This window comes from Mus caroli, unplaced genomic scaffold (assembly GCF_978045245.1).
Source record: "Mus caroli unplaced genomic scaffold, Mus_caroli_1 scaffold_20, whole genome shotgun sequence".
NCBI lineage: Eukaryota > Metazoa > Chordata > Mammalia > Rodentia > Muridae > Mus > Mus caroli.
This window is the reverse complement of record NW_028227275.1, coordinates 40,376,255-40,402,515: the sequence shown is the minus strand read 5'-3', so window position 1 is coordinate 40,402,515 and position 26,261 is coordinate 40,376,255. Positions and strand designations below refer to the sequence as shown.

Genomic DNA, 26,261 nt, shown 5'->3' with positions numbered 1-26,261 from the left:
CCCATTCCAGTTTGTCACTACCCTCTTAGAGAGTCACATATCTTGAATGAATTAATGTCCCTTTCCTTCCTTAAATTGTATTCATTTAAGTCCTGTCCAGCCAGCCACATGGCTCAGCGTAGAAGAGCTTACCTACAGGCCTAAGGACTGGAGTTCAGTCTCAGGATCCTATAGGATGGCAAGAGAGAACAGACACACTTCTTACTTAGGATATCTATTGCTGGGATAAAACACCACAACAAAAATCAACTTGGGAAAGAGTTTATTTCATCTTGTAGCTTGTGGCTCATTATCCAGGGAGATCAAGGCAGGAATGAATGCAGAGGCCATGGAGGATTGCTCTTTTTTTTTTTTAATTTTTAATATTTTTATTACATATTTTCCTCAATTACATTTCCAATGCTATCCCAAAAGTCCCCCATAGCGCCCCCCACTTCCCTACCCACCCATTCCCATTCTTTTGGCCCTGGCATTCCCCTATATTGGGGCATATAAAGTTTGCAAGTCCAATGGGCCTCTCTTTCCATTGATGGCCGACTAGGCCATCTTTCGATACATATGCCGCTAGAGACAAGAGCTCCGGGGTTCTGGTTAGTACATCATGTTGTTCCAACAATAGGGTTGCAGATCCCTTTAGCTCCTTGGTTACTTTCTCTAGCTTCTCCATTGGGAGCCCTGTGATACATCCAATAGCTGACTGTGAACATCCACTCCTGTGTTTGCTATGCCCCGGTATCATCTCACAAGAGACAGCTATATTTGGGTCCTTTCAGCAAAATCTTGCTAGTGTATGCAATGGTGTCAGCGTTTAGAAGCTGATTATGGGATGGATCCCTGGATACAGCAGTCTCTAAATGGTCCATCCTTTCATCACAGCTACGAACTTTGTCTCTGTAACTCCTTCCCTGGGTGTTTTGTTGCCAATTCTAAGAAGGTGCACAGTGTCCACACTTTGGTCTTCATTCTTCTTGAGTTTCATGCGTTTAGCAAATTGTATCTTATATCTTGGGTATCCTAAGTTTTGGGCTAATATCCACTTATCAGTGAATACATATTGTGTGAGTTCTTTTGTGATTGTGTTACTTCACTCAAGATGATGCCCTCCAGGTCCATCCATTTGGCTAGGAATTTCATAAATTCATTCTTTTTAATAGCTGAGTAGTACTCCTAGCCAGAGCAATTCAACAACAAAAGGAGATCAAAGGGATACAAATTGGAAAAGATGAAGTCAAAATATCACTCTTTGTAGATGATATGATAGTATATATAAGTGACCCTAAAAATTCCACCAGAGAACTCCTAAGCCTGATAAACAGCTTCGGTGAAGTAGCTGGATATAAAATTAACTCAAACAAATCAATGGCCTTTCTCTACACAAAGAATAAACAGGCTGAGAAAGAAATTAGGGAAACAACACCCTTCTCAATAGTCACAAATAATATAAAATATCTTGGCGTGACTCTAACTAAGGAAGTGAAAGATCTGTATAATAAAAACTTCAAGTCTCTGAAGAAAGAAATTATAGAAGATCTCAGAAGATGGAAAGATCTCCCATGCTCATGGATTGGCAGGATCAACATTGTAAAAATGGCTATCTTGCCAAAAGCAATCTACAGATTCAATGCAATCCCCATCAAAATTCCAAATCAATTCTTCAACGAATTAGAAAGTGCAATCTGCAAATTCATCTGGAATAACAAAAAACCTAGGATAGCAAAAACTCTTCTCAAGGATAAAAGAACCTCTGGTGGAATCACCATGCCAGACCTAAAGCTCTACTACAGAGCAATTGTGATAAAAACTGCATGGTACTGGTATAGTGACAGACAAATAGACCAATGGAATAGAATTGAAGACCCAGAAATGAACCCACACACCTACGGTCACTTGATCTTCGACAAGGGAGCTAAAAACATCCAGTGGAAGAAAGACAGCATTTTCAACAAATGGTGCTGGCACAACTGGTTGTTAACATGTAGAAGAATGCGAATCGATCCATTCCTATCTCCTTGTACTAAGGTCAAGTCTAAGTGGATCAAGGAACTTCACATAAAACCAGAGACACTGAAACTTATAGAGGAGAAAGTGGGGAAAAGCCTTGAAGATATGGGCACAGGGGAAAAATTCCTGAATAGAACAGTAATGGCTTGTGCTGTAAGATCGAGAATTGACAAGTGGGACCTCATGAAACTACAAAGCTTCTGCAAGGCTAAAGACACCATCAATAAGACAAAAAAACCACCAACAGATTGGGAAAGGATCTTTACCTATCCTAAATCAGATAAGGGACTAATATCCAAATATATAAAGAACTCAAGAAGGTGGACTCCAGAAAGTCAAATAACCCCATTAAAAAATGGGGCTCAGAACTGAACAAAGAATTCTCACCTGAGGAATACCGAATGGCAGAGAAGCACCTGAAAAAATGTTCAACATCCTTAATCATCAGGGAAATGCAAATCAAAACAACCCTGAGATTCCACCTCACACCAGTCAGAATGGCTAAGATCAAAAATTCAGGTGACAGCAGATGCTGGCGAGGATGTGGAGAAAGAGGAACACTTCTCCATTGTTGGTGGGATTGCAAGCTTGTACAACCACTCTGGAAATCAGTCTGGCGGTTCCTCAGAAAATTGGACATAGTACTACAGGAGGATCCAGGAATACCGCTCCTGGGCATATATCCAGAAGATGTCCCAACCGGTAAGAAGGACACATGCTCCACTATGTTCATAGCAGCCCTATTTATAATAGCCAGAAGCTGGAAAGGACCCAGATGTCCCTCAACAGAGGAATGGATACAGAAATTATGGTACATTTACACAATGGAGGATTGCTCTTATCTGCTCACTTCTCAAGGCTTGGCTCAACTTGAATTCTTATATGACCCATTACCACATAGCCAAAGTACATGAATTTTTCTTCTGTATAATATATTCATAGAAAGGCACCTGTTATACTACATTGACATCCACACTTTAAGCTAACTACATTTCAAAGGTATTATCTCATTATTTTTATGAGGATTGAGCATGGAGTCTAAGAAATATTGGGCAAGTCCTTGGTCTCTCAGACATATCTGTAGCTCTTCCCTTTTTAACTTTGAGTGCTTGGGAACACAATTTAATTTATTCACTTGAAAAGGTGTATAGCAGCACTTGTTAGCATAGTTAATCAGAGATTCATTAATTGAAGGAGAAGACTGGGTTGTTTTATAGCTGTAATAGAACAAAAGCCCTAGCATAAGGAATTGTTCATGTGACCGAGTGTTTATGATGGTCTAAGAACCTCAATATTGGAAATGCCTTAAATACAAAGGCAAATCCCTCCAGGGGAACTCAAAGGGCTCAAGGGAAAACTCAGCCCATTGAGATGTTCACAACCACACACTACTTAACCTCCCACCCCAGCTAACTCATGTTAGACTTCAACCTAAGGAATAAAACATGTGCTCAGCTAATGGGAGGTGGTGAAGACATGGGTTAGAAAGGAATAAGAAGAAATATCAGTTTTGACTCCTTCACTAACTCAGCGTTTGTGTTTCAGAAGCCCCCATTTGATCGTGACAAGTAGTGTCTTGGAAGAAAGATGGACCTCCCATGTAATAAATGTTTCTTGATATATTAATATTTTAGGAAATATTACCTACATAAGGAACCATTAATGTCTTTGTTTGTTTTTTTAAGACATGATTTCTCTTTGTATCCCTGGCTATCCTGGAACTCACTTTATAGACCAGGCTGGCCTCAAACTCAGAGATCTGCCCACCTCTGTGCTGGGATTAAAAGTGTGTGCCACAATCCGCTGGCTCCATTAGTGTCTCTACATGAAATTAGTACATAGTAACTATAATGCTGAAATTAGTACATAGTAAATATAATGCTGAAATTAGTACATAGTAACTATAATGCTGAAATTAGTACAGAGTAACTATAATGCTGAAATTAGTACATAGTAACTATAATGCACAGTTAGTTTGGCCTGGAAGTCTGTTAAATGTGTTCCCATTCATAAACTTAAGCCCGCTGGCTGCTGGAAAGGATTTGTGAAATTCTAATGGAAGAAGTTTGATTTTTTGGTCATGTTATTCTAATTTCCCAGTTAATTTTATGGCAAACAAACCTGCTACAATCGAAATGTTCTGGGAGCTCAATTAAAATGAGTGACTGGTAGATGCGATTCAGTGCTTTCCGGTAGCTGCTGGGCACCATCTTGTTAGAGCTGCTTGTCCTATCTTGCTTCTAAAGGACTTTATAGATCAGAGAAGGTCCAAGGGGAGTTTCAAAAGCCCAGCAAAACCATTCATTTAAATTTCATCATCAACCTATGGGAAACCACACCTAGTTTTTTGTTGTTGTTGTTCTCTCAAAAATATGGCTCAAAATAACAAGAAAAAATAAGTAACAATGGCCTGTTATTACTTACTTTTCTCCACCAGTTCTCTGCCTATTGTGGCACTCTGAGGACTGAGATCTTGATGCCCCAATAGCTCGTTAGAGTGATAAAGCTGGGCTATTTTATTTTTTGTTTTCATTATTCAGAACTTACAGTCATCCGCAGGCTGGTTGTAACTAAACATTTTCATCTGCCCCAACTCTTTCAGCTGGGAGCAAGATGGGACTGCCTCTCAACTAGTGGTTCACTAATCTTTTGGTACATAGCTCTTACTTCCAGAGTGTTCACAACTGTGTTTTGAGAAGACTCTATAACTATCTGATAAGGAGTCTTTAACTTCCAATATTTGTCTATAAGATTCAGAAATCTTTGCAGTCTTCCTTTCAACCCTTCACCATTCTATGTGTGTTTTCATGCCTTTGTCTATCTATTAGATGGAAAGGTACCTGGAGATAAATTGACAGACCCATGCACAAAGAGGAAATATGGAGTAACAGAGGCTCTTTTCTCTAATACGTACCTTTGAATCTTTTATTGTCTGTTCTCACCCTGTTCTATAGTATCCTTAGTAATAAAAAGGGAAGAGAACCAGCCATTAGGATGTCAAAATCATCATTGAAAGGTCAAAGTAAGAATGTATAAGTGGTGGGTTGACTGTATGAAAACAGATGAGCCTTTTAGAAATGAAGGGACACGGCCTTCATTCAGGGTCAGGTGTGACATTAGCTACTTTGCTGTCTCATGAAACATTCTTTTGGAATGTCACCTTCCAGCTGTCTCTCAGCACGGCCTTCCTTTTTTTCTCCAGTAGTCTTCGTTCTTCCTGTCCCTTGACACTTCTTTAGCTCCTGAAATTGCAGTCTGAGACAAAACAGCTGCACTTACGCACAACCTTTGCCTGTTAGTTCACTGCTTTTTGAACTTGAACAAATCGTTATATCTCTTGGACATTAAAAGCTCTAATCTAGACTTCAATACAAAGAAAGACAAGATGAGGAAAAGATATTTCTACTATCTGAATGCTTAACACAACATGTTATAAAACAGAAATATATTCTGAGTTTCTTAGAGGAGGGCTGTCATGCCAGCCGAGCAGGGGAGATGAAGCAAGTTCAAGGCCCTCTGTGTTACAGAGGGACCTCCTGGCAAGTATGTGCAAAATTCACAACAAAACCCCAATGGTTTGTCATGAAACATGAATGCAGAAGAACAACCATACCTTTCTCAAGGCACAGGCCAGAGGTGAGGGAAAGACAGGATTCTAACCTGAACACCAGCACCAGGGACTCCTGAAGCACAGGGCCTGGCCAGGGCTGTCAGGGTCTCAGTGTCTCACTTGTGAACTTCTGTCAGTGTTTGCAAGTTGATACAACTAGGGGAAACTGGGCAGAAGGTATGTGGTCTCACTGCATTATTTAAAAGAAGTACATGTAAAGTTCAATGTCAACACATTACCAAACTGTTTTAGGAGACTTTTTTTTTTGTCTAATTGGTAAGATACTTGATTTTGAATATAAATAATATAATTTCCCGTGTAGCATTAATTGCCAAATACATAGGAGATTTACTATATAAATTGCACCTTCCCAATTTCATTTCTTATTTCCAACTTACAGTCTGTTTCCTTTGCATGCTTGGGTTACACTCACTATTACAAGGGCAGCTATGGTTGCCCTCCCATGAAAGCAGGGTGAAACCATTTTTTTTTCTGATGGAAATAATTATAGGATTTCTTACCACTAACCATAGACACTGTATGTTCTATTTATGATTATACAGTTTTGAATATATTTCTCACCTTTTATAGTAGATTTAAGCATTGTAATGTAGGATCGTTCACTTTTGTGTGAAGCAAATAACTTCTGAATGTCACCTACAAACAAAGTCACATAGAACAAGGACTTTCACACCTAGAATGTCCTTTACAGTTGTCTGTATTCCCTCTACAACATTTTGACTCTTCATTGACCAGTCAGTAAATTTGATGAAATTTTGTTTTTTAACTAAATTATCAAGACTTTTAAAAGTTAGTAGGAAAAGAAAAGAACACAAAAAATATCTCACTAAACCAGACATTTGATGATCTGTATCTGAGGCCTGAAACTGCCCTAGCTTGAATAGAAATTTTCAATTTTTGTCCCTTAGCTTTCTATTTGTGAAGATGAAAATTCTTTTGTCCAATAGACAATGTGGGCAATGAAATCAAGCCTATAATTACAAAACTAAATTCTTCATAAAATTCCCTAAACAGAGCCCAGCAATAAATTCTGAAACTTTCCAAAGTTTTAATTATCAATGTTGATATGCCGCTCATTTGATTAAAGAAATACAATATTCAGGACCAGATAATGTAAAGCAGAAATTTCTTGTTTAATCCTGTAATGTCTTTTTTAAACAAGGAAGATTTAACTTTCAAATAATCAAACCCCTTCTGGCTTTTGTCTTGTTCCATGCTCAGCCTTCTCAGTGATAAATGAGAAATGCCTTTGTGGGCTCCATTGCCACAGTCTTCTGGCTGACATATTTATACATGGCTAAAACACGTGGAAAAACCTGGGTAAAAGTATAGGCACTCTTTGGGGTTAAGATAATGCAATCGTCCTCTATATTTGAATAGTTTTCATTCTCAGTGACAAAACACCTTTCAGTTTTCTAGTAACTTCCATCCTCCAGTTTTTAAAATGGCAGGCATTATGGTCTAAATCTTAAAAGGCAGCCAAATAGAAAAGGCTTATGTTTATAAAGCTTAACAAAGCTTGAAGTTGAAGTTACCATTATTTCAGGAACAGGTGACTTTATTGACCCTCTCATTGCTTACGTGTGACTCAGGCAGCATTAGTGCTTCAAACTCAGTGTGACACAGTGTCTCCTATTTGGAAATGATAAGCCATTTTATTACAAAAATTGAGAACTTGAGTCTGGAAACTGCTAGTCTAAAGATTCCTAGCCATAAACTTTAAGTCAGCCAAGTAAGAATATTTTAGAATAACTACATCAACGCACAAATAAGTACTCTCTTGTTTTCACTTGAGCCCACCTTGTTTTCCCCCATGGAAGCCCAGGTCAAAATGAGAAGGTTCTCAATACAGGGCATAAAGGGAGCGTGGGCTGTGGGTTTTACACAGAGGGCATCATGATGGATCCTTTGATCTTCAGAACACCCCTCCCTCCAGCACCAATTGCTGCCACTGCCAGAACTACACCTCCCAGCAAGGCTTCCAGAATGTGCATTGCTGTTAGATGAGGCGGGCAGAAAGGCAAGCTTGTTACTAAACAGAACTTAGGAAAATGTCATTATGAAACAAAACGAAGCTTCTTCTAGCACTTCCCAACCGCTCGAATGTTCTCCCTGTGTCACTGCACACTCCAGGAGAACACAGCACACGGAGCGCTTCCAGAAACATTTCCATGAATCAGCCTGAGAAAGGACAATGTGGTCTTTCTCTTTAGGCTCTGAAAATTAACTCACTCTTAAGGTTCCTATGCAGTCATATTTCCTGCATTAATTCATCTTCATTTCCCTCAAATATTATAGTCCTTTATGCATTACTGCACCCAAGGTTATTGACACCTCATTTTGATTATGTTTTTCCTTCCTATATTTTTTTACATGTAAGGATGACTGTGTAACTGTTCTCCAGTAACTTAAATCATCTTGGAAGTGCCATAGTGGTATAACGTGTATGACCAGAACTTCACAGTAATTCAATAAATGTTTATCAAGTACTGACCCGATCTGTCTCAAATACATACTATTCACTCCAAATATTATTCTGACAAATAGAGTGTTTCTTTGCTGGACTGAGGATGGATAGATAACACTGTATTTACTCAGCTTAGCTCTGCTTTTTGGTGATAGGATATTTTATCACCATAGCCCAGTAATATGCCTTACAATTGCATGCTGTGGCCCACTATGTGGCTCCGGGGGTAAAGACACTTGCAACCAAGTCCTGAAGACCTGAGTTACATTGCTAAGTCCCACATGGTAGAAAAAAAGAATCAGTTATCCCAAGATGCTCTCTGACCTCCATGTAGCACTTACACACACACACACACACACACACACACTAAAATCACATCTTAAATAAAATAGAATTAAAATGTTCGAGTTGGTACTCCTAGATAAGATAGGCCTAGAAACCACACTAGAAGAAGTGGCTGACTATAATTATGGAAATTGAAGGAACAGGAATGAGGTGTTTCTCCAGTTCCCAGAATTCATTTCATGAAACACCAACCATGGTTCTCTATCATTGTACTGGACTTATTGATCAAACTTCAATTAATATCGCTATGCACTCTGGCAGACTCTGGTAAGCTGACAGATGTACACCAGGAATCTTCAAATCCCTCTAGGGATTTCACAGAAGGGGTCTGCAGTGACTGCTATCCTATCGCAACCATCCTAACAATGGATCACAAATTTGTAGAAGCTATGCATGAGTTCTAAAATGTGCTTTAAGCACCACATACCCTCCCCTTGTTGCTGTGCAAACAGGGTCACATCAACCTTGGCTCTACACACTTTGCCTAAGCTGCCTGGGCTCACTGACAACAAGTTGCTCTGCCAGGAAACTCAGGAAAAAAGAGAAGCCTGGAGTCCACAAGAGAAGAAGAGCACTTGCAGAAACCAGCAGTTGGAATATCCTGAACGGGTGCTAGGAAGATAATGTAGCAGATCTGCCAAACACATAGAATCAACATCCAAGCCAGCTAGTAATTTCCAACCAGCTCTCTATACCCACTCCAACACTTAGCGAGCTAACACTGTGCCCTACAGTTCACAACTTCTCTGAGTTCTTCTTCTAATCCTGTCTCCTTTCTTTCCTTTAGGTACCCCTCATCCTTTCCTCCTAGTGTCACTTCTCCCAAAGCTGAAAAGAAAACCTTGTTTATGATGCCCAGGCATAGATCTTCATGCTTCTTTTTAGTCTACTGTTAACCAAGAAATAAATGCTTTCACCCCTTCATCCCTTGGCTTCCATTCTTTCTACTCCTATATGAGTATGTCTTCTATATTTTCCATCTAACAAACTAATATTATCACAAATCTTAAAACTAATAACAAATCTTCCCATGATGCTTTACCTCCTTTCTTTTTCCTTTCCACTCACACCACAGTATCTGGCATTGTCAAGATTGTCAACTAGTCAGAACACTATCAAGAAGCTTTTACTCTGAGAACACTCAGTCCTTTACAAGTGATTATCTTGTCACCAACTGCCCCTCTGTTTATCAGAGTGGGTTAACAGCTGGATAGTGACTTTTGCTTAAAACAATACTCACCTCCAAGAAGTGAACTACAGGAAGAGCCTACTGCCTGGAACATAGTGGTAACAGAGGTAAACACCAGTACAGCTGTCAGACAACATAGTCTCTCCTGAACACTACTAAAACCTCCACTGAGAGAAGAGAGAACCCAAATTAAAACAACAACAAAATTGAAGCAACAATCTTACCCTATGTCTTGGTTGGAGTTGCCATTGCTGTGAAGAGACACCATGACCAAGACAACTCTTATAAAGGCAAATATTTAATTAGGGCAGGCTTACAGTTTCAGAAGTTTAACCCATCATCATCATGGTGGGAAGCATGACAGCATGCAGGCAGACATACTGCTTGTTTTGTCCCATTCCAATGTGTTAATTTGGGCTTTAGCTTGCTATATTTACTTTATTATTAGCCTTTATAAGCATGTTTGTTTTTTAATAGGAAACCGAAGGGGGCTAGATTCAGATGGGAGTAGGGAAGGGAGAAGTAACTGGGAAGAAAACAGGAAGGAGAAATAATAATCAGGATATATTATGTGAGAAAAAACTTTCTTTTTAATAAAAAGAAAATTAATTAATTAATATATGGCTTTTTAGAGATAATATTGCAAAGACCTGAATGAAATAAAGTAGTCAATTTATGATATAATTATAACATGATAGATATATTTAAAAAAACAGAAAGATATGATGATGAACAATAATAATACATCAAATAAAAACATTAGGAACAAACCTACCAATAGAATAAATCACATACATAAGATAGACTATCAGAATATCAGGACAAAACATGTTGGATCATGCAGTCAAGGTCAATGATAAACTTTTAATTTATAAACAGAACATACAAGAACCTGGTGTACAATAAAAAGGCAAAAACCTATGAATGGTGCACTAAAAGAAAACAGTTTTTTCATGAAAAAGGGAAATAAAATGGTTTTGCTAAGGTCATAGAAAAAATTACCCAAATCCAGGGAAGAAAAGATCATGCAGATGTGAGACAAGCACAGAACACCAAACGAACAGGAGAAGAAAAAATTATCCCTGGATCATAGTACATATAGTTAAAAACTAAATGTATAGAACAAAGAAAGTACATTGACAGTTGTGAGAGAGAAGCACTGACTTACATACAAAGGCCAGCTCATCAGAGTGATAGATGACATAAGACGTTTCTATTAAAACATTAATATCAAGAAGGGCTTCAGTAGTAGTAGTAGTAGTAGTAGTAGTAGTAGTAGTAGTAGTAGTAATAGTAGTTCAAACTCCCTGAAATATAACCAACTGCAAGAAGGCTAACATAGCAAAACTGTCATAATTGAAGGTTATGACTTTAAAAAACAAGCTAAAGGGGATAAATATGCCCTACAAATGGATTCTAGAAGCACTGCTTCAGTCTGAAAGGAAAGAGAAGCACATTTAAGGAACTTCAGGAGGGAAAAAAATAGGCAAAACTAAAGCATTCACAAGTACAATGAATGATGAAATCAGCAAAATGCTGAGAAGCAACATGTAATTTGCAGTAACAGCTCTTGATAGTGGTGATCTCAGTTCTCCCAGAAAACAAAACAAAACAAACAAAAACCACCAGACTGGATTCGTAAACAGAATGCCTTTGTGGCCTATAAGAGACACATATACAAAAAAACTAAATAAGTAAACTATATCATAGGGTGAATGGATGGGAAAAGATGTGCTGAGAAAATGGACTTAGGAAACAAGTAGGTAGTGTTCTGCTATTTGACAAAATGAACATCAAACCAAATATAATCTGAAGATAAAGACAGTATAGAGGGACCACTTCATATTGTCAGAAAATGATCCAGCAAGTGGAAAGTATATATATATATATATATATATATATATATATATATATATATATATATTATAACAAATACCAGCTCATCTAACATCATCCAACAAAATGTATAAACTCAAGTAGTTTATGAAACACAATATATTGATTGAAAAAATCAAAAGGCACGTTAAATTTTCTAGATTTAAAGTTATTAATTATGCTCCACATAGTCTCACTGAGTGACTTCTCAACATGAGATGAATAAATTGGGAACAAAAAAGTAAGAAAGATTGGCATTGGAGATAGTACGTATCAGGTTGTCCTAACAGACATCTACCAAGACAGAAAAGAAAACACTCTTGTCACAGATTATGTAATCTTCTTTAAAAGATATCACATGTTATGCCATAAACCCAGTCTCAGAAAAGTTGAAAACTGGAACATTATTTTGTATTCCACCCTACCACAATGAGATAAGGCTAGAAATTAACAGCAAGAGAAACTACAGAAAACAGATAAATTAGAAGAGATTTTAAAAACACACTGTTGAATGATGAATATGTAGCTGAAGAAATAAAAAGCAAATTGAAAATATCCTAGAATTATTAAGATAAAAATACTGCATATTCAAATCTTTTGGACTTCAGTGGAAGAAATCCTAATAGAGAGGTTTATACCACTAAAAAAAAAATAGAGATTTCCAATAAATAATTTAATGATTAACATTAAGGCATTGAAAAAACAAGGGAAAAAAACCCTATCAAAATCATTATATAGAACCAATGGTGGTGGCGCACGCCTTTAATCCCAGCACTTGGGTGGCAGAAACAGGAGGATTTCTGAGTTTGAGGCCAGCCTGGTCTACAGAGTGAGTTCCAGGACAGCCAGGGCTATACAGAGAAACCCTGTCTTGAAAAACAAAAAAACAAAACAAAACAAAACATCATTATATGGAGAAGAATTATAAAGACCAGGGAAGAAATTAATAAAATAAAAATGAAAAAGAAAGAAGACAAAAATTGAACTATGTGAAGAGTTAGTTTTTCGAAAAGAAAAATAAGATCAGTAAACCTTTGGTCAAATTAACCAGAAGAAAGAGAGAAAATAAAAAGGCCCAATCTTAATTAGGATTTTACAGCTGTGAACAGATGCCATGCCCAAGGCAACTCTTATAAAAGACAACATTTGATTGGAGCTGGCTTACAGGTTCAGAGGTTCAGTTCAGTATCATCAAGGTAGGAGCATTGCAGTGTCCAGACAGGCAGGGGGCTGGAGTTGCTGAGAGTCCTACATCTTCATCTGAAGGCTGCTAGTAGAAGACTGACTTCCAGGCAACTAGGATGAGGGTCTTAAAGCCCATGCCCACAGTGACACACCTGCTCCAACAAGGCCACACCTACTCCAACAAGGTCACACCTCCCACTAGTTCCACTCCTTGGGCCAAGCATATTCAAACCACCACAGGCCCTAATTAATAAAGTAGAGGTAAACAGAGACAGTGCAATGCACACTGAGAAAATTCAAAGAATCAGATGAGATACTTGGAAAATGTATACTCAATTAAGTTTAAAAATCTAAAAGAAATGGATGAAGCTAAGTCACATATGACCTACAAAATTTAAACTGAGATGAAGAAAAGAATTAAAACTAGCTATAAGAAGAAATGAAAAAACAAACAAACCAGTGATTAAAAGCTGTCTCTTGTGAAACTATGCCGGGGCCTGGCAAACACAGAAGTGGATGCTCACAGTCATCTAGTGGATGGATCACAGGGCCCCCAATGGAGGAGCTGGAGAAAGTACCCAAGGAGCTGAAGGGATCCGCAACCCTATGGGTGGAACAACATTATGAACTAACCAGTACCCCGGAGCTCTTGACTCTAGCTGCATATGTATCAAAAGATGGCCTAGTCGGCCATCACTGGAAAGAGAGGCCCATTGGACATGCAAACTTTATATGCCCCAGTACAGGGGAATGCCAGGGTCAAAAAGTGGGAATGGGTGGGTAGGGGAGTGGGGGGGAGGGTATGGGGCACTTTTGAGATAGCATTGGAAATGTAATTGAGGAAAAGATGTAATAAAAAATATTAAAAAAAAATCTCTTGACTAAAAACTTTCCAAGGGCAGGATGATTCAGTGCAGAATTCTATGAAAGAAAAGTAACAGCAATACTTCTCAAATAATTACAAAAAAAATATTTTGTTCCCCCTTCTAAGTCAGATTAAAGCATCCTCACTTGGGCCTTCCTTCTCGTTTAACTTCTTAGATTCTGTGGGTATTCTGTCAACAGTATAGCATAAATGGAGGAATAGCACACAAGCCATCTTCCTAAGTGGAGCTATTAGCTCCTGATGGCTGCCAGCAGAAGGAAAGTCAGTTTTCTCCAGAGGCTCCTGATAGATTGCTAATACCCCAGTGAATGGCTCCACACTCATGTGCGTGGGGGCAGCATTACTGGATTCAGTGTGTCACAATAAATAATGTAAAAGTACATGAAGTTGGGATGTAGATGTACTTAAATGCAGATCTGGGAAGAGTCAGAGGGGAGAGTGGGGTTGTAGATGATCACAATGCATTGCACATATATAGGACACTCCCAAAGAGTTAATATATATTTTAAAAATTCAAACTGAACAAAATCATGTGAGATTGCCTTTATTAAGCTTTGCATTCGAATTACAGGGAGGCATTTCATTTGACAAGCAGTCATGGCATTCTGGAAAATATTTCACAACACTCAGAGGAATAACCCCCAAGGAATAGAGCAGCTAACTTTTCAGTTATCATGCATGGTAAGAAGTTCAAGGAATCAGTGTGGGACAGAGCTTACGTCAGGACTGGTCCTCCTTGCCAAGTGTGTACCCTAGACAAGTAGCTACAATGGAAAACACCTTATCATGACAGAGTTTCAGAGAGCTTGCACCTTAATGTATCCTTTTGTTCTGCGATATGAATTGGGTTCATGGATTAGAAGACACGGATTCTGTCAGATTAAGCTACATCTTTTTCTAGGAGTAACAGTAATACTGATGAATTCCTTACGTTTAAAGAACTCAACAGAAGAAGAAATTATGGCAAAACACCACTTTCTGGTGACTGTATGAGATGTGGAGCCACTGCTGAGAGTTTTTCTTCACTCTGCTGGCTTCTTTATGAGTTCTTCTGAGATACTTGCATTGCAACTGTCTTGAGCTCAGTGTATTCATAAAGACCATGTTCACCCCTAGAGAGGGAAGAAAATTGTCAATAAATATGATTGTGTAGTGTAGTGTTTGTAAATCAATATAATCCCTAGTAATTTGGTGGTAGTTTTTTCTTGCTTATCTGACTAGGGATGATATAAAATGTTTACTGAATACACGGCAGTTCATATTGCTTCTAGATAACTATAAGCTTTATGACCAAGAAAAAATATTCTTAAACTTAACTCTTATTTTAAATAATTACATACTTGGCTTATTTTCAGAGAAGATATTATTTATAATATTCTATTTGATCATGCATTTACTACTACATAAATCGGCCTGGTCAGATTTTATCAGACCAATAACTAAGAGAGGTGTAGGTCACCTTGCAGTGTTTGGTCACTGAAGAGCAGCAGAATATCAGCCAGCTGCACTGGAGCCTGCATTCATCATCTGCCTGGCCCAGAAGTGGTGGTGATGAGCAGGTATAGAATGATCAACATTCTCTTTCATTCAGGGTGCTCTGTTCGTCTAAAGCTGCAGTTTTAACGGTTTCTTCTGATTCCGGGACACACGGACACCTAATCTTTGTTGTTGGAATCTTTATTTTTTTTTTAATATTCCTTTTTAAGAAGGAAAGAAACTAAAACGTGGCCTGCCTGATTCAGGCTTCTCAGATTTTAGGTCTCTATTACTTAACATTCCATAATAGATTTATTTCAAGCCAACCCCAACTGAACAGAAACTGCGTCAAGTCTGTCTCTGGGTACCACCGTAACTTATTAGGACTTTACCTGAAACCAATTTTGGGAATTATGATTTGTTTCCACATGGTGGATGAATTAGTTTGGAAGGATTGCACTCAGGTACGTTCTGCATTGCTTGAATATGATTATTGAATTACATGTATATAGGTCTATTCTCAGGACCTATACACACCTAGGATTGCCAAGGAGCTGCATGGTGGTACTTCTCAACCAGATATTCTCCCGATTTAGCCATATATATCAAAGATGTCTGATTCTCCCGAGCAATCAATAATCCCTATATATTGATTTTTGTGTGTGTAATTTAAGTATCTTCACGTATCCCTTGAAAATCTCAATGGCTCAGCAGTTAAGAGCACTGACTGCTCTTCTGAAGGTCCCGAGTTCAAATCCCAGCAACCACATGATGGCTTACAACCATCCGTAATGAGATCTGATGCCCTCTTCTGGGGTGTGTGAAGACAGCTACAGTGTACTTACATATAGTAATAAATAAATAAATAAATCTTTTTTAAAAAAAGAAAGAAAGAAAGAAAGAAAAAAAAAGAAAGAAAAAAAAAGAAAGAAAAGAAAAGAAAATCTCAACAACATGTTTTTCAACATAATTGAGGAGCTTGACTGACTAAAGTTCATTAAAATGTAGTGTTTTAATAGTTTATGTCAAAGAGGCAAACAAAGTAGCCTGTAATTTTGACAAATTTGCTTTCCATTGTATTTAGGATTATTAAGGCACTGAGCACTCTCAGGGGACTTATAAGTATATTGTCACATTTAGGCTGCCCTGAGTCATCTTCCTCAGAAACACTGTATATGTATTATTTTAATTCAGACCACAAGAACATCTATCTGCTTACATTTCTCCTTAGCTGAGAAAACTCTATACATTACTAGCTCTGGCTTCTAGCTCTTTTGTACACAAAACGCCTGGGCTAGTCATCAACTATTGATTGTAATTCCGTATATCTAGATGAGGTCAAGGTTATATTTCTAGTAAACCTGCACAGAACAGCTGAGCTTTCCATGACAGTCTGTGTGATGTGTGTGAGGCTAAGCTATGTCTGCCTCTACTCAGTGCCAAGAAATAAGCCTTATCAAAGGTTCAGACAAATGTTTGCTAAACTGATTTGACTAATACAGCCAAGAAAATCAAAAAGTCATCTGAGTTCACTATAGGAGGTCCTTTGGGAACCCTGCTTCCAAATTTGTGAATTCTGTTGGTCTGCCTTTCAGAATGAACCACATTCTAACTCTTGAAAGGAGTCATTAGTGGTAATCACCTCAGCAATTCTCTAGAGACATTGTGCAGCAAGTGGCTTATTTAACAGATGCATCACTGATTTTAGGTAGACATCACCTTATCAGATTGCGGTCAGGCAACCCTCATTTATTTAGGAGGTATATTTGAATACCTAGAGTAATTCAATATTTAATTACTAGCATATCAAGATCATGTTTGTCCTTTTCCCTACATTCTGAAAATGTTTCCTAAATAGCTTCTATTCACATATACCGTAGGCCATTCTAAAAGCAGGCGATAATTTAGTTATCAAGTTGGGGTGAACTTAGCACAATCCTAGATGGTTGTAGCTTAATGAATTATATTCAATCTGCTATTGCTTTTATACACTTAGGGAGTATTTCCAAAATTTAAAATCCTATTTGGTACTAAATATGGATGGAGTTTACCTCAGTAGTGAGAATAGATCAGTTTCCTGGGAGTGGTACTCCTTTTCACAAACTTAGGTATTTATTGAAATGCAAAGTTTAACTTACATTTCTCGCCCATTTCCAGACATCTTGAATCCACCAAATGGGCATTGGACAGGGGCAGCCAAATAGCAGTTCACCCTAAAACACAGAAGAGAAGCCTACTATAGAAAACAATGAACTCATGCTATAATTTCTAAACTGCAAATTTATTCAGAGATTGCATTAAGAATTCCTTTGTTTCAACTTAATACGATCACTGAGATAAAAAGCAGTGCTATAATTTATAATGCAGAAAGCATCTACATATTACCTAGAAATGAAGAATACAACTATAGGTGTGAGTAGTTATTTTTTTTTAAAGTTAGTTTGAATCATCACAGAGGGAAGAATCAATGTACCATACATAAGTGTCTGAAGCCTGGATTAAATGCTGTTCGTTAAACGCCTCTATGCAGGAAGTTTTGTAATAATCTTGACGTTTATACACTTAGCAGCCTAAAATCAACTCTCTTTAGAGAGATATTTGTCAGTATTTATCTCATTTGTTTCATTCATTGATCAATAGATGGTTTAAACAGATGTGATGGCAGGAATTGAGCCTAATTATTCAATCTGGTATTAGATTTAGGAATATTTTTGAAGATGTTTCTACAGAAAAAAAAATAGTATAAAATGAGAATAGAATTGAAGAGGAGCTTACAAATAGACCAAGGTTAGGCGGAGGAGTGCTGAGGGGTACAGTTGTGCAGGCCAGGAACAATGATTTTAATGTTAATGTAGAGAGGAAGATGTTTTAATATTTTATAGTGTTCCTGTTGACCTCTGCCAGATGATTTATAAAAATACATAGTACACACCAAGTTCTTAGTAAATGTAGAATATGAATATGTATGAGTTAGAAATGCTGAATTTACTACTACTTTGATTGTAGGGGGAAAAATCTGTTGATCAGTATTTATGCAAAATAAATGAGAATTTGATTTATTTCCTTTAAGAAACTTGAGAAGAAATGCCACTATTAAAGAAAAACAACAACAAGATTTTGAGCTATAGTGCCTAATGCTAATTTTATATTAATATTATACAGCAGTTTTGAAGGGTTTCATTGAATAAAAGATCTATGCCAGAGTAAATCACTGAGACATACTATGATTGAGATGTTTGATTCACAACCTTATCCCTCATTTCGTTGTTTATATACATTTTTCATTTATGGTGTGTGTGCGCGTGCACGTGCACTCACATACATGCACACATGGGCACATTTAGGAAACTAAACGGAGGCTATAGGTAAAGTGTTGGTTTTGGTTTAGTTTTTCATTTTCTCTCCATCTTACCTTTTGAGACCACATCTCCCACTGAGCCTGGAGCTTATCAATAGAGCTAAATTGCCTGACTTAAATTCCAAGCATGCTTCTGCCTCTGACTATGGCCACAATGACAGAGTCAAAAGCACAGGCCAGAATGTCTGGCTTTTCCATGGAAGCTAGAATGAAGCTCATTTCTTATGCTTGCACACCAAGCACTTTCCTTGCTGAATCATCTCAGCCCCGCATTACATAGTTTGAAGCTCTCAGGGAGTATTCCTTCTCTGAAATGCACAACTGTTTTAGTGTTGGCGGTTCTTCAGACTAGGAATTACTCAGATCAATTTTACTGGTTGAAAATTTATATTTGAAAATATCACATTTTAAATGATCCAAAATCCAAACATTACATTGCCATCGTTTAGAGCATTTTGGATTTGACATTTTAATGTCCTGCTGGTTAAACTTGTACATGGCGAAAGTCGAGAAGGTTTTTCTCTAGAGTGCTGAAAGGTCAGTCTCTCACCTCTAACATTCAGTGTACGATCGTGATAAGTTACTTAATCTGGTTTTCTTTTCTTTTTTTTTTTTTTTCTTTAATCAAAGATAAGGTTTGGGATAACAAATAGTAGCTGTCAGGTGAGATAAAATGATGAATTAAGAAATACTTTGTGGGGACTGGAGAGGTGGTACAGTAGTTAAGAGCACTGGCTGCTCTTCTAGAGGTACTGAGTTCAAATCCCAGCAACTACATGGTAGCTCACAATCATCCGTAATGAGATCTGATGCCTTCTTGTGGTGTGTCTGAAGACAGCTACAGTGTACTAATATATAATAAATAAATAAATCTTAGAAAGAAAGAAAGAAAGAAAGAAAGAAAGAAAGAAAGAAAGAAAGAAAGACAGACAGACAGACAGACAGGAAGGAAGGAAGGAAGGAAGGAAGGAAGGAAGGAAGGAAGGAAGGAAGAAAGGAAGAAAGAAAGAAAGAAAGAAAGAAAGAAAGAAAGAAAGAAAGAAAGAAAGAAAGAAAGAAAGAAAGAAAGAAAGGAGGGAGGGAGGGAAAGAAGGAAGGAAGGAAGGAAGGAAGGAAGGAAGGAAGGAAGGAAGGAAGGAAGGAAGGAAGGAAGGAAGGAAGGAAGGAAGGAAGAAGAAACACTGCAACTTTGAGCCTATAGTTGCTAAATGGTTACTCGCTTTGATAGGAAGAAAAGATTCTTCAAGCTATCAAGAGGATCAAGAACTGCCTGGCTGTGTCCCTTAGGATGGTTTTCTGTGCCTGATTTCCCTTAACTGATCCAGGTGAGAGAATGAAAACAGCATGTGCTATAGCTGGGACTGCGGGAAGGGAGGCTTGATGAGACAAGGGACGCTGGAGAAAGAGTCCAGAAGTGGAGCACAGCCTTTGAGAGGCACAACCTGAGAATTTGTATTAAAGTTAAATTGTAAGAATCAAATAACAAGGACCAGAGAGTTGGCTCAGTGGTTACGAGCACTGGTTGCTCTTCCAGAGGTCTTGAGTTCAACTCCCAGCAACCACATGGTGGTTCACAGCCATTTGGAATGTGATCTGATGCCCCCTTCTGGTGTGCATGAAGGTAGCTTAGTCATATACATTAAATAAATAAATGAATGAATCTTAATTTTAAAAAAATCAAAGAAGAAACTAAATCAAGAGCTAGAGAAAAGAATGGGGAGATGACCTAGAGTTAACAGTACTTGCTGCTATTATGAAGAGCTCGAGTAGGATCCCAGTACCCAAATCCTTGTGGCTTTCAATGGTCTATAATCCCACTATCAGCTCTCTTCTGGTTTCTGTATGCCTTAGAAACTCACATGATGCACAGACACATTCAAGCCAAATACCCATACACATAAATTAAGTTTTATAAAGAATAGCATCATACCCAGCCCAGCTACTCAGGAGCATGCTGCAGGAGGGTAAGAAATCCAGCACAAGTATGGGCCACAGAGTGAGTCCAAGGCCAGACTGAGCAAGAAAGTGAGTTCCTGTCTCATATTAAAAAGCATAAAGGAGACCAGGATAGAGTATGCACTCAGCTAATATAACACCTTAGGCTTCATTTTAAGCATGGCAAGTTGATAATAGCAACAATAATAACTTCCATAAGGTACCAATATAAACTGTCCAATGTAAACTTGACTGTGATAGAAGTTTCCTTTCATCTCACATATTCATAGCAGAGTGCCCATTGTCCTGAAATTATCTAACAACGTGTGTATATATATATATATGATTAAATAGCCATAAAATAATAATAATAATATATACATAATATATATTATTAGATTAAATAGCCATAAAATGGTCAATGTGCTACACAAGTAATTTGAAAAACTGCCTGATAATAATGTCTTTTGTTTTTATTTACAGAAACTACCTTCATAACAGACCAAATAAGTTTTTTGAAAGTTCAAGTCTAGAGGAAATCAAGTCAGTCTGCCTACATGGCTGATATCGGAAGGACACACCTTACTTCAGCTGCACTTACCACACCACCCCAGCCTGCAGAGCAGATGACACAGTGATGGCCCTATCCAGGTCTTTAGTGAAGACTCCTGCTGCTAGACCATACATAGTATTGTTTGCTCTCTTGATCACATCATCTACAGACTTAAATTTCATGATTTGTTGCACTGGTCCAAATATCTACCAAAGGATGACAGAAAAACAGGTTAACAGTATAGAAACTATATATGCTTTAAACACAGTACATATGCTTGCCTAGAAACCATTCTTCATTGGCTAAGGAGCTATCTTTCATCTAAGACCTATATGTTAGAATTAGAATAGTTGACTATGGCCAGTCAACATATAAAGAGGTTGTGATTGTGCATCACATTCTATGTGGGGCAGACACCAATTGTTACTGCAGAATGTATTCTTATATCCTGCAATAGAGCTGCCCAAAATGGAAGAACTGAACATCAATTCACTAACTGCATCATTTTCTTATAAACATCTTAAAATTTAACTACAGTTTCCTTCACTGTTTAAGTTATTGCACAAAACAACAAGACCAAGAAAGCAGTGCTTTGCTCTAATAGTAACAAATAGGCAATGATTGAAAACAATGTTTATGTTTTAAACAGCAATGTATTGTTGATTTAAGTATCATTCATTTTTTACTTGGATACTTTTATAATTATAAAACTTGGCTAAAATAGCACATAGCACAAGTTTTTACTCAGATTCTACTAGTCACCCAACCTTACAGCATTACCAACAAAGAAACAAACAACCAAACTTATTACAGGAAACCTAACTCCAGAATCATCCTTTCAAACCAAATCCTGAAGTCTCTGTCAGGGGCTGGAGTCACAGCTTGTCAAATCTAAAGTGAGTCAGCACTTTACTTCTACTGGAATCTAGTCAGTAAAACCCATATGCAACTCAGTTTATATCTCACCCTCCAGGTAAGAGGAAACATTTGGATATTTCTCTAGATATTAAATTTCTATATTCTAATAAGATGTTAATCACAATTAAATAAAAGAGAGGCTTCTTTGAATGCTACTACAATTTCCTTGGAAATGTGAACATAGATTGGTAAAAAATGGTTCTGAGTCTATTTGAGTTATATAAAGCAGTTAGGGACCATTCCCTGAAGGCTGGGGACAGATCCTGAAATTCTAAGCTATGGTGACCCCATAACTGGGAAACATAACAGTGTGAACATTGGAAATGGGAAGCAGATGGAGCAGGACTTTGGAGGCTTTACACAGAGTTGCAGCAATTTAGCTGGCATGGTATAGACTCTTGGCTCCCATTTTGAAGCAGCAAATGAGATATTCCTACTAGATACATTATAGGAAGACAATAAATGTTTCCCTGAGTGAAGACTATTTTCTGCTTTATTTCTTCCCTACCCCTGTTCATCAAGTTCTACAGCAATAACTCTAATCAAAGAAGACTTGCCCAATAAGTACAGAAATTCAAATGCAGTTGAGGAGTGAACATAAATATGGTGAATTATCCACCTACATATGACTTTTATTTCTGTTCTTTATATTTATTTCCTTTGCGTGTAAAGTTAATATTCTCTTTATCTCTTTATTTGTTGATATGATGGAGGCAACAAAAATAAGCTATCAGATCCTCTGTCACATCAAGGACATGAGTATAAATTCATTGAATGGGAAATTATGATTCCATGTATTTGAGTCATAGTATCTTCTTATTGGGGTATAGTACATGACACTTCTATTGTTCAACTATACATATCATTGCATATATTAAAAGCCCTCAGGCTTGTGAAGTATACAGCTACCATTTTAATCACATTGTTCTTCTTACTTATATGTTGAATATCTGGGTACCATCTTTATTGATGGTCCTTAGATTGTGCTCCTAAGAGTCACCCTCATTTCCCTTACAAAGCCAGTCCACTCTGTCTCTATGAGGTTAGGTTGACTTTTTTATGTTCTTATAACTGAGATCAGTGAATACTTGTTCTTCTGTGCCTGGCATATGTAACTTAATATGTGCATAATTGTTCTTGTTTTAACAAATGACAGCATCAATTCCCATTTCTTTAAGGCTGTGAATGAAGCAATTATAAAAACTATTGTGACTTATTGTGTGTTTGATAACTCTTTGTGGACCTACTGGATTCCTCAGTGCTCAGTCATGTTCACAAAATATTTAAAACTTTATCATCAGTCATTTCAGAAAAATGATATTCAACAAGCTGAGTTTTTAGAGGGAACCACAGCTTACACACAGAGAGAACACAGCAAACACAACAACAGACCCATGGGGAAATATTACCTCCTCTTTGGCAATGCGCATCTCATCAGTTACATTGGAGAAGACTGTGGGTTGGACAAAGAAGCCTTTGTTCCCCCAGCGACCTCCACCACACTCCAGCTTGGCTCCTTCTTTCTTCCCACTCTCAATGAGACCAAGTATTTTATCATGTTGCTCCTTGTCAATCTAGTTGGAAGAAACCACAGGCAAAGGAGCAATGATAAAGATAACATGTTGTGAATGAAGGTGTCAAAAATGCCAGGATATTCGTATTAAATCTGATCATTCAAAGCAGGTGAAATACAGTTATCTCATTTTCCAGTACGTTTTCTTTTTCATGAATTTTCAGGAAAGAATGATTGAATGTATTTAAATTTAGTACAGTTAGGAAAGAATAGAATCTGGTGACATGAGAATACATAAAACTTTCTTACAACTGGTTTTTGTTCACATTGGAAGAAAAAAAGTTGTTAATGATTAAATGCATAGGTCTGGGATCTTAGTCTTGAGTAAGAAAGAGAAATGAAGTGAGACAGAGGACTTTGACTCAGGTTCAGTGGGTATATATCACTTGAGAATCACATGCTTTTGATGGTCAGAGACCTCTTTTCTTCGGAGACAGAAACAAAGCCAGCACACCTCTAAGCCATTCATGACCTGGCATCTCTAGTTACCATAGTTTGAGATCATCCTCAGTTCAACTCAGTAGGTTGCATCCCAACAGCTAGCGCGTTCTGTTTATCCTCTTAGTACTTCAACAGATAAACTATGTCTAAACATACAGCAGTTACCATGAATGTGCAATGTTTTTATTGGATATTTATTTATTTACATTTCAAATGGTATCCCGTTTCCCGGTTTCCCCTCAATAAATCCCCTATCCCCTCCCCCTCTCCCTGCTTTTATGAGGGGGCTCCCCCACCCACCCACCCACCCACTCCTGCCTCACCGCCCTAGCATTCTCCTAGACTGGGGCATCAAGCCTTCACAGAACTAAGGGTCTCCCCTCTCACTGAGACAATATTTTAACTAATATTTTACATAAGTAAGAATGAAAAGGATGTTAGAGTTCTGTTTGGTGATATCAGAATAATCCTACTCGTCCCACACTGCATTGGACTATGGGGTCTTCCCCTTAGCTCTCATGGAAGGGTAAATGATTATCTCTTAGATCTCACATTATTGGTGAAAACAGGCTATCAGAGGGGAGATAGTGCAGGGAAGAGGTACACTAAACAAACAAACAAACAAACAGCAATCAAAGCACTAAGAAGAGAGTCAGGTTTTTGCCTATTCAACATGTCTCTTGTCATGACTTGAAAATAGCATTCTTCATATTCTTGGGCTCTGTCAATCTCCTCAGTCTTTGAAGAATCAGAAGAGATACCATGCATGCTCTCTAATTGCCCTCCACTCAGTTCCAGCGTGCAGGTAGAGTAAATGCCACCACAACCAGTTATAATTTTAGAAACTGTGGAACAGTATGTGGTACCATGTTGCTGTAAAATTTCCTGTGCATGTCACTGAAAGGAATAACCCCCATCCAAAATAATCTCTTCATTTCTAGCCTATTATGGAATTCTAAAATGAGAATCATTGGTATCGCTTTTTTATCAATATAACAAGACTAAGTGCCATTGCTATTAGATCTGCTCAATAAGGACATGTTCAATATGATTTGTAAGGTTTCAGATTGACTTTCTGGATAATCTTGGCTTTCTTTATCAATTATCTGGCCCCATTCAATGATTCTTGTGTGTAGAAGAGGCCTTTATTGTTTTGTGGCCAGGCTAGAAAAATACATATATCATGATATTGTTGTGATGGTATAAAAATATATCCTTTAAATCTTTGGATATAAAAATTTTCTGATTCTCTAGATTTCACATGCTAAAAATCAGATAAATGATAATTTAAAAAACACAAGCATATCTATGGAAAACACATTTGACAACCATAGTCCAACAAGAGCATTGAAAATAGATATTAAAATATATTAACTCAGTTGATACATCTCAATACAACACCACACTACAGCCTGGAAAGCATTGTAAATTAAGAGCCAGGAAGTTTATAAAAGCCATGGTATTATTTAAATAATAGGGAAGCAGGATGTCTGCTGGGAGAAAATGTCTTCTCTGTATATGACTTGGAAGTTGTACCCATGAAATCTCAAAAGTGAGCTCCTCTAATCAAGACCCACACAATGACAAAAATCAACTGACAAGCTGACATGGATCGAGAAAATCTCGTAAGAATCTACAGCACAGGAAGAAGCACAGGAAATGAATAGCAGATGTCAGAGGAATTCAGGAATATCAAAGAAGAACTCTTGATAGGTTATTCAGTCCCAATAAGTAAACTCTCAACACATATAAGCTACAGCACATGCACTCAACAGGCTATATACATCATATTTAGATATGTGCAGCAATAATTAAAGAAGATACCACTCAGGTGGAATGAGGGAGAGAACAAGGGAAGAGATGGAGGGTAGAAAAGAGAAGAGTAAAAATGCCTCACATAAAATTCTCAAATTTTTTTAAATTCTCAAATTAAAAAATTCTTATTACAACGGCCTAGTCAGCCATCATTGTGAAGAGAGGCCCCTTGGTCTAGCAAACTTTATACGCCCCAGTACAGGGGGACACCAGGGCCAAGAAGTGGGAGTGAGTGGGTAGGGGAGCAGGGCAGGGGGGAGGGTATAGGGGACTTTTGGGATAGTATTTGAAATGTAAATGAAGAAAATATCTAATAAAAAATGTAAAAAAAAATCCTTATTACATCTAAGAGGTGAACTTGATTGTTACCATACATAAAAGGCTTAGTTGTTATTTATTTAATAGAGATTTATGAATATGCAGCAAAATAATCATGGTGTTAGATGTGCCTATATATGACATTGTCTCATTTCAGTGTGTAATGTATCCTCAAGATTAATGTTACTATGTCCTCTTTATTGGCAAATAAACTGAGTAGAAAATAAGGTCAAATTTCTTTTTCAAACGAAACTACTCATTTCATATCCACATTTATATATATTGTGTATGTGTG

The 26,261-nt window shown here is 37.6% G+C and overlaps 1 protein-coding gene across 1 annotated transcript in view; it reads right to left on the bottom strand.

Moving 5' to 3' along the window:
- Nucleotides 1-14,107: 14,107 nt before the first annotated feature.
- The window catches only part of LOC110285566 (aldehyde dehydrogenase, cytosolic 1), a 33,514-nt gene continuing 21,360 nt past the window's right edge, over nt 14,108-26,261 (bottom strand). Inside the window, exons 10-13 of the mRNA XM_021151817.3 lie at nt 23,229-23,393; nt 20,950-21,107; nt 17,194-17,268; nt 14,108-14,691 (exon numbers count right to left, since the gene is read on the bottom strand). Of these exons, the coding sequence (XP_021007476.1) occupies nt 14,619-14,691; nt 17,194-17,268; nt 20,950-21,107; nt 23,229-23,393 (471 nt within the window). The 3' untranslated portion in view covers nt 14,108-14,618. The remainder of the gene's footprint in view (nt 14,692-17,193; nt 17,269-20,949; nt 21,108-23,228; nt 23,394-26,261) is intronic.